Source organism: Hyperolius riggenbachi, chromosome 6 (assembly GCF_040937935.1).
Source record: "Hyperolius riggenbachi isolate aHypRig1 chromosome 6, aHypRig1.pri, whole genome shotgun sequence".
In the NCBI taxonomy this organism is placed as follows: domain Eukaryota; kingdom Metazoa; phylum Chordata; class Amphibia; order Anura; family Hyperoliidae; genus Hyperolius; species Hyperolius riggenbachi.
Window position 1 is genome coordinate 304,251,730 of NC_090651.1, and position 16,531 is coordinate 304,268,260.

A 16,531-nucleotide genomic window follows, 5' to 3' on the forward strand; every position below is an offset into this window, starting at 1 on the left:
TCAGGTACCCTTTAAAGCAGTAGGATTAGCCACACTATGCCAGGGGGAAAAAACACATATATAAGTAGATAAATACTTGATCTACTTACATAACACATGTATTGTACTGTCCACGTTTTGATTTCAGTGAATTTTATATAGTAAATGAAGAGAATTATGTTCCTGGTGGGGGCCATGTCTTTTGCTCACAGTTTAGGCTAATTACTGATGTCATTTCTGCCCTTTACTTTTCTCCTCCAATCGTTGAGTCACCTCAGCCTTGCTTGTAAACACAAGTGAGCAGGGGATAGTGTTTCAGATAAGCAGCAGGCAGGGAAATAAATGGAAGAGGAGGAATATATTATAGATAAAAAGAACCCCCAGCATGCAACTGTTTGGCACTGACTACTAAAGGGCCAGTGCTCCTTAAATATGTGATAACTCTAAATCATAACAGCAGAAAAAGCTTTGCATGTTTTGAATGCCTGATTAGCATCTTTTTAATACACTCAGACCGGTTGCTGATGAAATTTGATTTTTATGGTGACACTCCCGCTTTAAGAATGATTGACTAATTGTGATCATTTTTGAATGAAGTTGTTTTATCCATTGTAAGGGCTCAAAACTTTAGATCCATCTGATTCATGGAGTATAGTCTAAAACATTCAAAAATGAATTTAGATATTTTTGCACCTGTTACTTTTAAAACTGATGGCTTTAAAGGACAGATGGGTATGGAGGCTGCCATATTTATTTCCTGTTACCAATACCAGTTGCCTGGCTGTCCTGCTGACCTTTCTTGCCTCAGTAGTGTCTGTATCACACACCTGAAACAGGCATCTGGCAAATATAGACAGACTTCAGTCTGAAACATCTGGTCTGCATGCTTGTTCAGGGTCTATGGCTAAAGGCATTGGAGGCTGAGGATGAGCAGGACTGTCAGGCAATTTGCATTGTTTAAAAGGAAATAAATATGGCAGCCTCCATATACCTTTCACTTCAGGTGTGCTCTAAAAAGTTTACATTACTGCTCACAACTGGCAGGGGGCAGTGTGTGAGTGTGGGGTGAGGGGAATGGCTGTAGGCTACAGGGCCCAGGTATCTGTATCTAAAAATCTAGCTTTCTTTATATATTCACTGAGGGGGGATAACAGACATTTGTACTTTGCTTTACTTTTAAAGGACACCCGAGGTGAAAATAACGAAATAAACAATTGTATCTATCCTTCTTCTTCTAAAATGACTTTTTAAGATATTCCAATTTTTATTTTACATTTAAATCTTCTATTTAAGTTTTTACAGTGTAATTGTTTTTGCTCAATGACACATTAATTGAAGTATGCCAGAGCTAAAATCTATGACCTATTGACCCTTTTTATTTCTTTCCTGCTCGCAGAACTATAAAACACTTTACTAGCAGAAAATGGCTTCTAGCTTCTTATCAGTGAGGGTTACTTTATAGGAACTGCCACTTACATACCTGATGTTTAACTCTTTCAGGCAGAGAAAGAAAAGAAGTAACACAGCATAGTCATTTGTGTGCTTGGCACTGTACATACACATGTCTATCTCATCATGTCACGTCACCTCGGGTATCCTTTAATCATAAATTGCACTTGGTGTGAGTTGCTGCACTTTATAGGTGGCCCGACAGGAACCGGAAACTTTGAGGTTGAACGTTTATTGTTGTATTTATGAAATATTTGAAAATCTAATAAAACACAGAAAACTCCATCATACTAATAAGAACTCTCATGCCAGAGATTCTGCAAAGATCAGACATTGTAGTAAGAACATCCATAAAAATACATATACATACACACAATCGCATAGAGCAATTAGCATGGTGGAAAAACAAACCTATTGTCATCAATTATACATAACAACTGGCACAATTCTGAAACATTTCAAAAAAGTGGCTTCATTTTACTGACAGGGCAGAAACAAAGAAAAAAGTAAATATTTTGTATCAATTTGCCTGAAACAAAAACAAAGGCTACTATAATTTTACTTTAAAAGGAAATAAGTGCATATCTCTTTTTTTTTCCCCAGGACACAGACAGCAATAAAAATGTCACACAATCCAAACTCGTTCTTACTACATTTAAAACAAAAAATAATGAATTTTCAGTTTCGCTTTAAATACTTGTGTATGGTATTATGACCAGTAATGCTATACGCTTACATCATTACTTTTAGCCCTATTTTAATACTGGTATGTTACCCCAGTGTGTACTCCATACGCTGTTACTCTGTGTCTAAGCTGAAAGTAACTAGATGCACTGTGCGATGAGCCAAACACTCTCACTGAAGTGTTCCCTTTCCCCTTCCTGACTGTAAATTGCCCTTCTGCACTCTTATCAAATTTGGGCAGTGCTCGCAAATGGGACTAAGAACCAGGCACCCCCACAGTGTACCCAAAAAAAGGTGTTATGCTTTACCAATCGCAAGTGATGTATGTGCCAGCCTAGCTGGAAGCCAGACACCATACTCCACTATACCAAGTTCTCTGGCCACACAGGAAATACACACGTGAAATGAGTACATGTTGCACCACAGCATGAGTTGGGAGCTGGGTGATGCTTCTAGTAAATAAAAGTTGGTAATTTAGATTACTGATATTTTACAATGCACTACCCAGCACCATTCTTACTTCAACCCTTCCCTCCTAGTGCCTAAAACGAACGCCCTCCCACCTAATTCCTAACTCTACTCCCTTTGAAGTACCTAAAACTAACCTACCCCTCCTAATTCCTAACACTAACTTCCAACACCTAAAAAGACCGCTAGTTGAAGCCGATTATCTAAGCTCAGCTATAACGGTTGGCCTGGTTACCGAGGATTAAGACAGGCATCTATTAGCGGCCTGCTGATCCCTGCGCCCAAATGACCTGATCCGCTGTGAAATCACTATACTGTGCCCAAATGCTGGATCTATGCCCATGTGGTTATTTCCATAGATCTGGCCTCCAGGATGGCTGTGCAGGCATACACTACCTAGCACCAGGGAGAGTTATATGTGGAACATGATGCTCGGGCTTGCACTAGTGAAGGTATTGTACTGATCTGGAGGGCAGCGGGCGATGTAATGCATAACACCATTCTTAAAAGAGCTATGGGGGCATCTGGTGTGGAGCAAAGGGTGTGATATCATTTTGTGTGTACTAGCATGTTACTGTGACCATATAGCTGATTTTCAGCTTACAGCAAAGACAGATATAAGTCACTGCAGGCTTAAAGGGACCCTGGGCAGAGGTGAAAAAAGGAAACCTGGACCTACATGGGGCTTCCGCCAGCCCCTGTAGCCCCCGAGGTCTCTCTGTGTCCTCTGGGTCACGTCCGTGGTCACACTGGCAGCTCTGGTACACGAAAGACTGAAGCGCACATGTGCAGGACCCTTATGTCGATGGGTGCGATGGCGCGCAGGGTGACCGGACATGCCACGCATGCGCAACTTTTTACAGAGCCATCAAAAGAACCACGGAGAGGACCCAGAGGACGCCGGGGTACCTCGTGGGCTACGGGGGGCTGGAGGTAGCCCCAGGTAAATCCAGATTTTCCATTTTCTTACCTCTGCTCAGGGCCCTTTCAACATTCTGATTGTAACAAAACACATATGCATGTTATTATTTAAATGAATATATATGTTTAGCACTAGAGGAACAAACAACTGCACAGCTGTAACAGCTTACACAAGGACATCACAGAATAAAAATGAAATTAGGTTAATCTAGGTAAATCTATTTACAAAAGTAATACCATAGAGTAACAATTTCCCTCTTATGACGGTTTCAGCACCTTCACAGCTACAGGCAACATTGTTCAGTTATTTTTTGTGAAAAATAAGTCTCTGTAATATACAAAATGACCTCTAGATGTCGCTGTTTAGAAAGCTGATAAGCCCCAGGTTTATGGCACGTCAGCCTTGGGGAGAATACTGCAAGTGGTAAATGTCCCAACTAGAAAGAAAAAAATGTCTGTAGACAAATTTGTGCTGGATTTTCTGACGTTTTGATCTGAGCTGTTGTCTGTATCGGCCCAGCGGCTCCAGACATGTGGGAGAGAAGATCTAGGGAGGATGCAGTTAGGTTCTCTCCTAAAATGGTAAGGTTTCTTTAACAAGCAGGAAAATAACATGCAGTTTCATGGCTGGGATTGAATGCTCAGGTAACTGTCCTCCTCTCTGTCATGCTGGGCCATGGGATTGATCAGGCTCCTAAGAGTAGCGTGCAAGCTTGTTGTAGTTCTGATCCAAGTTTCTACACAGACACATCGACAACGTCATGACAAAGAGCTGGGGAGTAAAGCAGAGACAACGCAGCATTATACTCTGTTATCTTTACAGGAGAATCAAAGTTACATAAAGTTGGATTATTATGGCTCTGTACAAATTAACAAACTGACGCATCATTGCATTCCAGCGGATCTGGGGCTCCCTGCACACTGCAAATCCGTTTTGCGATTCCGATTTTCCCTGAATGCAAGCAACAGAAAAACGGAGGAAAAAACGCAGCATGCAGCAACGATAAAAAAATCGGAATCGGGTGTAAAAACCAATTAAAAATCGGAATCGCATGCAGTGTGCAGGGAGCCTAAAGGTGTGTATAGCTTCTAAGGGCAACAATGGTTAATTTGCATATATTCAGCAGCGATGCACTGGGAGACATCTCTAGCTCACTCCAACCTGAATTATCGCAAATTCTTTCCGTTTTAAGAAAGCAAACTTTTGTTTTTGAAAAAAAAGTAAGCTAAGTATTTATGTAGCACCAACATCTTCTAAAGCACTGTAAAGAGTCTATAGTCTTGTCCCTCAGAGGGGCTCACAATCTAATCCCTATTATAGCCATATTTCTTTCATAGTCTAGGTCCAATTGAGGGGGAAGCCAATTAATGTATCTGTATGTTTTTGGAGAGTGGAGGAAACCCACAGACACCGAGAAAACATACAAACTCCTTGCAGACAGTGCCCTGGCTGGGATTCAAACCAGGGAACCAGAGTGCTAACCACTATGCCACTGTGCTGACCAGTTCAACCAGGAAATATAATTGATGTTCTGGAACTCCAGTTATAACCAGGGCTGTGGAGTCGGTCCAAAAATCCACCGACTCCGACTCCGACTCCTCAGTTTAGGATTCCTCCGACTCCACGACTCCGACTCCTTTAATTTGCATATTACAATTTTGTTGATTAAAAGTATGTAACATGAAATTCGTCTCTTAACTGCCAACGCTTAGGAATTTTACAAGACAACTGAAGTGAGAAGGATATGTAGACTACTATATTTATTCCCTTTAGACTAAAACTAGTCCTTGGTAAGAGTACTTGTAAAAGGTACAGGCCGGAACAAAGAACATCTATCAGGCCCTAGGCAATGTAAGTGTGGGTACATGTAAGAATGATGTGCAGGTACTCTGCAGGGGAATGAGGAGATTGTAAACAGACAACACCTCTGTGTTCAATGTGGACAGCATTCTCAGTGGATTCCTGCAGCTCTGTGGGGAGTGCATATGTAGAGTATAGTACTACTGTGTAACAAAGTAAACCTGAGACAGATGAAATTAAAGTTTTATACATACCTGGGGCTTCCTCCAGCCGCCTTCAGGATAATCAGTCCCTGTATGTCCTCCTCCACCACCTGGATCTTCTGCTATGAGTCCAGGTACTTGAGCCAGTCAGGCGTAGTGCGCATGCACACACTCCGCCGCCAGGAGCATACTACACCTGTGCAGCACTATTGCGCAGGTGCAGAATATTCCTGGCTGTGGGAGCGGCATGCGGCCAGACAGCGCTGACTGGCTGAATTACCAGGACTCATAGCAGAAGATCCGGGTGGTGGAGGACAGCGAGGGACTGATTAGCCTGAAGGGGGCTGGAGGAAGCCCCAGGTATGTATAAAACTTTACTTTTCATCCGTTTCAGTTACCCTTTAATTTGTAGTCACCAAACCAAATTTTAATAACATATCACATTATTTGATTTCATCAGCAAAGGGAGTGCATACATTTGCATAAATCAGCATCAATGCAGAATTATTTCCATCTCGTTGACCATCTCTATAAGTGACACAGCTACACATCAGGCTTTATTCTTACAGCATAGATGTTATTTAGTATATATAAGAGTTTCCTGTGTACACATCATATATACAGTCACAATCAGATATGTATATCTGACCTTAAAAATACGGGGACTGCTTTATTGAAGCAGCACAAGTAACTAATTTTGACTGGTTTATTTCATTTTTGTGGACTAAGCACAGATATTACTGTATATATACTGTATATATACATTATTTTGAATGACTATTATCTGAGAAATAGAACATTTTATCATATTTTCTATTTTAATTACAGTTACAAATTCATTAGGAGTCGGTGCATTTTTTCCCGACTCCGACTCCAGGCACCCAAAATTGCCCGACTCCACGACTCCGACTCCGACTCCACAGCCCTGGTTATAACCATGAAAATGCCCGTAGTTATTGCTATATTACTGTATAAAAGAAACATTAAAGCATTTCCTGAAAATGAATAAATAATGAAAAAACAAAACAGAAACCAAGTGAAAAGAAAGCTGACTTTGGGGCACAAGTGACTGTAAAATGATAGAAAATTAGTACAAGTAGCGTGAGGTGCATTATACAAGCAACTGGTAGCCTATGTAATGTGAGTTGTGCTATTATCTATTGCATGAGTACGGCTAGAACTGCTGTGTGCTTTTACCAGCATTTAGTGACTATTCCCCAATAAGTGTTGTTGCTGGATTGCTAAAACCAACACAAGTGTACTATTTATTACACATTATTTGACTCCAGCATATGCTGTACAATTAATGATACAATTTCCTGAATGGCAGATCTTATAATTGCAACCGGATGGAAGATCGTTCGGGTCCACAAACGCAAGGAAAATCTGACAATAATCAGTGAAATTAATCCAAAAAGTGGATTGATGGAAAGATTGATGCATTCATCGTTTGTTGTCGATTGGCACCTTCAACACTGGCCAGTCTGATCAATCGATTGAATGTTCTGGGAATTGTATCATAATGGGAACCCTATATGGTAAGATGAATTATTCAAATATTCTAACACAATATGCAATGCAAATTTCAGTAAAAAAATAAATAAATCAGTAAATGTAAATGTGGAACATATTCTCTGTCATACAACCAAAACCTATGCAAAACAGTGCTAGAAATGTGGCCAGCAATACCTAAATGAGATTTCTGTTATTTAATCTTTACACATTAGGTGGCGCTGTTGTTTCAAAAAAGAACTGATTCTCTTTTTTTTTTTCAAGTTAGTCAGCAGCACATAGAACTAAACAGCAATCAGCATTATATTTCTGCAGCCTGTGCTAAAATTGAAAAATCATGATTGAGAAATAGTAATAAAAAGAGCCAGACAATGCCACAAGAGAGCCCTTTAAACCCTTTCTGGCACTTCAGAAACCCTCCCAGATTCACCCATTTACTGTAAAGCTAGAAATGAGCGATCTCTGTGCCAATTTCCATGTCTGGGTCACAGCTGCTTGAAAAAAAAAAAAGATGATTATCCCTGTTGGCAAGTCAGAAAGAAGCTCCAAGCAATCAGGGCTGTGGAGTCGGTACAAAAATCCACCGACTCCGACTCCTCTAATTTGCATATTACAATTTTGTTGATTGAAAGTATGTAACATAAAATGCATCTCTTAACTGCCAACACTTAGGAATTTTAAAATACTGAAGTGAGAGGGATATGGAGGCTGCCATATTTATTCCCTTTTAAACAATACCAGTTACCTGGCTACTTTTAGTCAGACTAAAACTAGTCCTTGGTAAGAGTACTTGTAGAAGGTACAGACAGGAACAAAGAACATCTATCAGGCCCTAGGCAATATAACTGTGGGTACATGTAAGAGTGATGTGCAGGTACTCTGCAGGAGAATGAGGAGATTCTTCCTCTATTACACATTCTTCATGCACAATCTGAACATGGATCAGGCCCTAGGCAATATAACTGTGGGTATATGTAAGAGTGATGTGCAGGTACTCTGCAGGAGAATGAGGAGATTCTTCTTCTATTACACATTCTTCATGCACAATCTGAACATGGATCAGGCCCTAGGCAATATAACTGTGGGTACATGTAAGAGTGATGTGCAGGTACTCTGCAGGAGAATGAGGCGATTCTTCCTCCATTATTACACATTCTTCATGCCCAATCTGAACCAGGTTTATGGATGATAGACAACACCTCTGTGTTCAATGTGCACAACATTCTCAGTGGATTCCCTGCAGCTCTGTGGGGAGAGCATATGTAGAGTATAGTGTGCAACAAAGTAAACCTGAGACAATGAAATTAAAGTTTTATACATACCTGGGGCTTCCTCCAGCCCCCTTCAGGCTAATCAGTCCCTCGCTGTCCTCCCCTGCCACCTGGATCTTCTGCTATGAGTCCAGGTACTTGAGCCAGTCAGGTGTAGTGCGCATGCACACACTCCGCCGCCGGGAGCGTACTACACCTCCGCAGCACTATTGCGCAGGTGCAGAATGTTCCTGGCTGTGGGAGCGGCACACGGCCGGACTGCGCTGACTGGCTGAATTACCGGAACTCACAGCAGAAGAGCCAGGTAGGGGAGGACAGCGAGGGACTGATTGGCCTGAAGGGGGTTTCAGGTACCCTTTAATTCATAGTCAGCAAACCAAATTTTAACAACATATCAAATTATTTGATTTCACGAGCAAAGGGAGTGCATAAATTTGCATAAATCAGCATCAATGCAGAATTATTTCCATCTCATTGACCATCTCTATTAGTGACACAGCTACACATCAGGCTTTATTCTTACAGCATAGATGTTATTTAGAATATATAAGAGATTCCTGTGTACACATCATATATACTGTATAGTCACAATCAGATGTGTTTATCTGACTTTAAAAATACGGGCACTGTTTTATTGAAGCAGCACAAGTAATGATTTTTTGATTGGTTCATTTCATTTTTGTGGACTAAGCACAGCTATTACTGTATGTATATAATTTATTTATGATGACTAATATCTGAGAAATAGAACATTTTATCATATTTTCTATTTAAATTACAGTTTAAATTCATTAGGAGTTGGAATCGGTGCATTTTTTCCAGACTCCGACTCCAGGCACCCAAAATTGCTCCGACTCCTCGACTCGGACTCCACAGCCCTGCAAGCATTACTCTGATTGGTCAATAACTCAAGCCAATCAATTAAGGTTAGGCATACTGGAGACATGGTAAGTTTAGGCATCGATAGAGGGTACACACGATGCAATTTTCTGACAGATTTACTGTCAGATCGATTATTTCCAACATGTCCGATCTGATTTCCAATCGATTCTTCGAGCGATTTTTCATAGAAATGAATGGAAAATCGATTGAAAAATCGATCGGAAATCAGATCGGACATATTGGAAATAATCGATCTGACAGCAAATCTGTCAGAAAATTGCATCATGTGTACCTAACAAAAGGTAGCCACACAAATATATTTTTTTTATTCTTTCTCATTCAAGAAGTACAATCAATTTTTCCTGATTGTAACATTTAAAAAATCTGACCAATGTACTACTCACTTGTGTTACATTTTTACTCAATTATGAAAAAAAATATTGAAAACGCTGAAAAATGTGCTTGTGTCTGTAAATCAAGAAACTGAGAAACTAACCTACGCGATTCAATCTTCTGAAAAAGTGTAGAGAAATTGCTGCCAATCCCGACAGAGTTTTATAAAAACAAAATGGAAAATTCAATCAGATTTCTTGCTTGCATAAAAATAAAGCTTTAGATTTTTTTGTACAACCAATCATTTTATCGAATTGCCATAAAATCTCATCTTTTTATTGTATCGTGTCTGGCCACCTTTAGATTTCAGCAGATTAAAGGACAACTGAAGTGAGAGGGATATGGCAGCTGTCATATTTATTTCCATATAAGCCATACCAGTTGCCTGGCAGCCCTGCCGATCCTCTGCCTCTAATACTTCAGGTGTTTCTGACAGTGTCATTTCTGACAAGATTAGCTGCATGCTTGTTTTTGGTGTGATTCAGACATTACTGCAGTTAAGGAGATCAGCAAGGCTGCCAGGCAGCTGGAATTGTTTAACAGAAAATAAATATGGCAGCCTCCATATTCTTCACCCTTCAGTTGTCTTTTTAAAGAATCAATATAACTGCTAGCGCTGTGACTCTCGATGTTATACAACAGTGTGTGGCTATCTATTTCCCGCCACTTCTCCACCCGCCTGCTCAGCACAGTCTCCAACATGCCTGAGCACTCTAACAATCCATAAGCTGCCTGAAATCAATGGAAAGCTAATCCATCCCGATTCTGTGGGCAACTGATTCTTGGTAGATTTTATTAAAGGAATACTATCGATACCCAAGTGTTCTAAAATGACAATGTACAAATAATGTCTAAGTAGCTGTGTAAACATTTTCCTACTTTTCATGTTAAATATCAGAGGCAAAAGCTTTAATTTATTGAGGGTAGGATTTAGCTATATTGGGACAAATCAATTGCAGAAGGGGTGTCTGCTTCAATGCACAGCCAGAGATCCATATCAGACTACAGAGTATTTTTCTCTGAAAGCAAAAACCGTATCCAAAGCTGTGACAACTAAAAAATGTTAACAAGTTACATTTCCTCTGCTCTCTTCACACACTTCAGTCAGAAACTCAGAACACAGAAGCTGCAGTTGTAGGGAGCTTTATCTCTCTCACACACAGCTACATACAGGGTTAACTGATCAAGTGTGAGGGGAATTTCCCCTCCCCTCATGGCTCATTCTGGTCAGTTTTGGCATCAGTAAAGTTTAAAAGTATTTTGATAACAGTAAACAAAGAGGTTGCCAGTGAAATGTATACACCAGTACTTAGCAGCACTTCCCAAACAATTCCTATCTCAATTGAAAAAAAATAATGAAATCGATAGTGTTCCTTTAAGTCTGAAGCTGAAACAAAATGAACACATTTGTCCTGCCTGAGACTCCATAGGCCAAGGCTGTGGCAGGGAAACAGGCCTCGGCAATAAAGCTGCTTCCATATTGGATATCTCTGTTTCTGTGCAGGTACAAAAGCTATAGCAGATGTGCTAGCCTTCAAACGGTTTATATCTGTTCCATCCAAAAACAGATACCTCAGCAAGCTTCATCAGAGCTGGCAGGCTGCATGCAGAACAGGTGCGCCAGGCCTGCGTCCCACAGAGGGGCCTCTCAGCTAGCACAGCTGGCCCATTCTGGGAAGATGTTCCTGAGGGGAAGATTCCTGCTACAAACAAATCATGGCACCGGCCTGTGAGACGCCCCACACCAGCTCTGCTTTTCATTAAAGTTCTGATATATTTAAACTGAGATAAACCAACAACACATGTATTCCCATTGTACGAGGGCCATCCGGAAAGCAACAGACATTTTCTTTTCACCTATTAAGGTAACATTTTATTTACTTTAGACACACAGGGCCTTATTCAATTCACTTTTTCTCCTAGGTTTTCTCCTAGCAGATCATTCTTCATCTTCTGTTTAAAATAACTTCTCAGCACTCTGCAACTGAAAAAGCCCCATATAGTATTTCCTTGTGTGCTGGTGGCTTAAAGAGACACTGAAGTCTCTTAAAAATCATCTTTTTATTATAAAATCCTGTGTAATATGATAGCCCTACCTAAACCGCCGCTGAAATCCCCCCTAACTCCCCCCTCCCTCTCCCCCGCAAAATCCATGACTTTCTTGGTCATGGATTTTGCTGCCCTCTACTCTTCAGTGTGAGGCAGAGCTATGAGCCGCAGCTCTGCCTCACACGCGTCTGTCAGCGGCGGATCTCCGCCTCTCCCCTGCCCCTCTCTGTGAAGGAAGACTGAGAGGGGCGGGGGAGAGGCGGCGTTCCAGGCTGACAGATGCGCTGAGAGGCAGAGCTGCGGCTCATAGCTCTGCCTCTTACGGAAGCGCTGCCCGGATTGCCCCCCCAGGGTGTTTGGGGGGATTTAGTTAGATTAGAGCGGCGGGGATGTGGCGGTTTAGGTAGGGCTGTCATATTACACAGGATTTTATAATAAAAAGATGATTTTTAGAGACTTCAGAGTCTCTTTAAATTACAGAGAAAGAATACCTTGCATGGCAGATAGAAGCAATGCCTTTTACTTCCCGGAAGACCCTCATATATAACTATAAGCTGCATAAGACTTCTCACGTCTCTAAAATGTTCTAAGGACACATAGCAACCAATCAGATTCCAGTTTCTGTATATCTTGTGGGCCAAAAAGAGTGTCTGATTTCCACTCCAACCCATCTAGATGTTTTCACTAAAAACAAACCTGATGCACAAATAAACTTATGATATAATGAATTGTATGTGTAGTACAGCTAACAAATAGAACATTAGTAGCAAAGAAAAGAGTCTCATACTGTTTCCAGTACAGGAAGAGTTAAAAAAAACTTCACTTGTTATCTATGCAAAAGAGCTTCTCTGAGCTCTCCCACCCATCGGGTCCGATACAGTCCTTATGAAAAAAATTATATAACTGAAACTATGAGACTCTTTTCTTTGCTACTAATGTTCTATTTGTTATCCGTACTACAAATACAATTCATTATATCATACGTTTTTTCACTTCAGGTTTTCTTTAATTCACATTTTAGTACTTAACACAATAATTAAAAGCACACTAAACATGGAACTGTGTCTTAAGAACCCCCAGAAAAATGTGAGGCTGATTTCAGCAGATCAGCACCCTGGAATAGATGTAGAAGGCCTCCAGCTATGACATTGTGGGATTACAAGCAAGCACACTTAAAAAAAAAACCAAAAAAACAGTTTTCCATTGTGACCAGATCTGCAATGTGCCGATTACGGGCTTTATGAACATCGGTTGACTATTAAATGCATTTGGCAGGAATCCTTGTCCATGATTCAGACAGCGCAAGAAGTCCGTACTCTGGTGTAAATGATACAACTCATCTGGAGTCAGCAGCGTAAAACGTTCCAAGGTTTGGATACTAACGGCATTCATTTATGGAGCTGAAACCACAGCTGAGGAGGAACAAGACTGCTGAATCAAAGGCCTTCTGCTTACAGCGGTCAGTCTCAGATTCAAAGCAGAACTTAGATTTATTTATTTTTTTACAAATCATACTTTTAAAGTATGATAATTATTCATGTGTTGGAGAGGGAATAGCTGTAAAGACATTTTTTTAATACAATAATGGACAGAGGCTTTAGGCTAGATGCAATGACACATTTTTGCCACTAATGGAAGTCTATGATCCACAGGAAAAACACAAATGCGTTTTCTAAGTGATTTCAAACCTGTGTTTTTAAAAACGCAGGTTTTGTTGCATAATATTCATAAATGCAGCAAATATGCACATAATGAAAGTAAATGGGAACGCAATAGTATGCTTTTTCATGCGTTTTCCATGCATTTTTCCTCCAAAATATTTTTTTTCCCTGTATTTCCGCTACCTGTTGTCTTCCTAGTGATTTGCATAAATGGAAATATAAAAACGCATGGAAAATGCATATCAGTTTTGTATATGCGAACTGCAAACGCATTAAAACACACGCAAAACGCTTGAAAAACGCACCAAAAAAACGCAGTAAACACAACTTTCTTTTTTTAAGGAGAACTCGAATACACAACAATTAAAGGAGAACTCCACACACTGTACAGTTTGATTAAGTTAAGTGGAAGTTGATCACATGCTGCTCAACTTCACACCCCTAAGGACTTGATTTAGATAAGAAATAATGCTCCATCAATATTTCTGTTGGAAATGGACTGTAAGTGCCCTAGTTTTTGCTATTGTTTAATCAAACATCTGATCTATTGGCAATGTCTTACTGTGAGATAAACAGAGAAACACCAAGAGCCCCATTACGGTGTATGGCTAGTTTTTCTCAGTCCTCCTGTGTCTACCAAGTAATCGCTGTCCTGTGCATCTACCTTTTTTCTGATTTCATGCATCTTGGCTGAACACTTACTGTCTGATAGACTGGCCACTTGTCCCTAGCTGCAGTTGGGCAGAATCCACTTCTGTCTACTGCTTCCGCTGTTCTGTTGGCACTTCCTGTGATCTCACCACTGAGGAGGAAAGCGGAGGTGTTCTTACAGGAACATGGGTAGAGGTTGACTGATGAGTTCTCATGGATCATCTTATTCTTCATCCAGTCTTCAGGGGCATACCAGCCGCAGCATTCCATCTATCATGAGGTAAATACAAAGGCCTTTGGTTAATATGTACACACACTAGGGCTGCACGATTTTAAGGAAAAATCGAAATTGCGATTTTTCTCTCAGAAATTGCAATTTCGATTTTTCCCCGATTTTTTTTTCAAATGCTGGGGGGGGGGGGGGGGGGGGGGGGGGAAGAGGTTGGTCCGCACTGCCCGGTCCTGTCCGTAATACTTTGCTTCTGGCCCCGCTGTGCGCGGATTGGCCAGAAGCAGTGAATATGTATGAGAGTTAATGAGCGGAGAAGGGGGGGCGGATCCACTCCAGCAAGCGGCCGGGCACATGCAGCATTACCAATCACTGGCTAGCGATTAAATGACGGCAGCGGTAGGCGGAGCTGTATGCTCTGTACAGCTCCGCCTACCACTGCCGTCATTCCATCGCTAGCCAGTGATAGGTATTGCTGTATGATGTGCCTGGCCGCTCGCTCAAGTGGATACGCCCCCCGCTCATTAACACTCATACATATTCACTGCTTCTGGCCAATCCGCGCACAGCGGGGCTAGAAGCAGTGAATATGTATGAGCGTTAATGAGCGGGGGGCGGATCCACTAGAGCGAGCGGCCAGGCACATCATACAGCATTACCTATCACTGGCTAGCGATGGAATGACGGCAGTGGTAGGCGGAGCTGTACAGAGCATACAGCTCCGCCTACCGCTGCCGTCATTCCATGCTAGCCAGTGATTGGTAATGCTGTATGTGCCCGGCCGCTCGCTGGAGTGGATCCGCCCCCCCGCTCATTAACTCTCATACATATTCACTGCTTCTGGCCAATCCGCGCACAGCGGGGCCAGAAGCAAAGTATTAAACAGCAGACCGAAAAAAACCGATGGTACTGACGATCAGCAGATCGTCTTGCCACGAACCGCGGTTTCGGTTTTAAACCGAAAAACCGTGCAGCCCTAACACACACACACACACTGCTACAAACACGGAGCTAGTCTACTTTAGGGGACCCACTGGAAATCCCATAGGCAAAGTGATAGCACTCCAAACCGCGCCGATTTTACCGCCTTACTGCCGCCACAACCCCCACATGCTACACATCAATGGAAAGCTCTGGTTCTCCTCTACCAGAATCTGTTAAAATTTTCATGATGCGACCCCTACCTGCGGAGAAAATGGCCCCGAAACGCCGCACTCGCGTTTGCGGCAGCCATTTTCTGTCTCCTGTGCTCTGCAAATTCTTCCTCCTCATTGGAGGAGTGCTGTGCTGGGGGGCGTGAGTTCGTGAACAGAGGAGAAAAGGTTGTCTACCCACGCCACCTAGTGGCAGACAGTTGAATAAAACCCCCATACAGAAACATCATGACTGAAAATTACCTGACAAACGAGTGCGGCGTTTCAGGGCCATTTTCTCCGCAGGTAGGGGTCGCATCATGAAAATTTTAACAGATTCTGGTAGAGGAGAACCAGAGCTTTCCATTGATGTATAGCATGTGGGGGTTGTGGCGGCGGTAAGGCGGTAAAATCGGCGCGGTTTGGAGTGCTATCACTTTGCCTATGGGGATTTCCAGTGGGTCCCCTAAAGTAGACTAGCTCCACAAACACTGCTACTAACACACTGCTATACACACACACACACACACACACACACACACACACACACACACACACACACACACACACACACACACCCCTTGCTTTTATCTGTCACACAAGGCATATTTTCTGTGTAATCTAACTTGCATCTGTCTAGGTAACCTCTTCTCTCTCTCTGCACCACTTGTCACATGACTGCAGAATGCCGGGTAACAGTTTGTTTGGCAGCATTATCTAAATCAAATTCCCCCATATTCCCTAATGTAGCTGTTTCAAAGTGTTAGAGCAGCACAGATTTCTGCACAAAACAAAAAAACTATTTAAAGCCCACTTAAAGAGACACTGAAGCGAAAAAAAAAATATGATATAGTGAATTGGTTGTGTACTATGAATACTATGAATAATTACTAGAAGATTAGCAGCAAAGAAAATATTCTCATACTTTTATTTTCAGGTATATAGTGTTTTTTCTAACATTGCATCATTTTATAATATGTGCAGATTACACAACACTCAGCATTCAAAATGAGTCTTTCAGAGCAGTCTGTGAAGTAATGACCTCTCCTCTAGCAGAGGAAAAGTAAATAGTCCAGGAACAGTTGAGATAATAAAAGTCAGATAACAGCCCTCTCCACGACTAACTAATGCTGGATACACACTATGCGTTTCCGCGTGCGACGCGGCCGTCGATACGCGTCGATTCGATTATTTCCGACATGTCCGATTCAAGCTTCGATGGATCATTAGGTCGATTTGCCATAC

At 41.6% G+C, this 16,531-nt stretch overlaps 1 protein-coding gene across 1 annotated transcript; it reads right to left on the bottom strand.

Annotated features, from left to right (window-relative positions):
• Positions 1 to 1,644: 1,644 nt before the first annotated feature.
• LOC137522826 (leukocyte antigen CD37-like) lies at positions 1,645 to 14,194 on the bottom strand. Its single transcript, XM_068242931.1, has 2 exons — positions 13,976 to 14,194; positions 1,645 to 4,273 (listed from the first exon to the last, which is right to left on the bottom strand). Exons 1-2 carry the CDS (start codon positions 14,192 to 14,194, stop codon positions 4,196 to 4,198), a joined length of 297 nt encoding a protein of 98 aa, XP_068099032.1. The 3' UTR covers positions 1,645 to 4,195.
• Between the last annotated feature and the right edge of the window lie 2,337 nt (positions 14,195 to 16,531).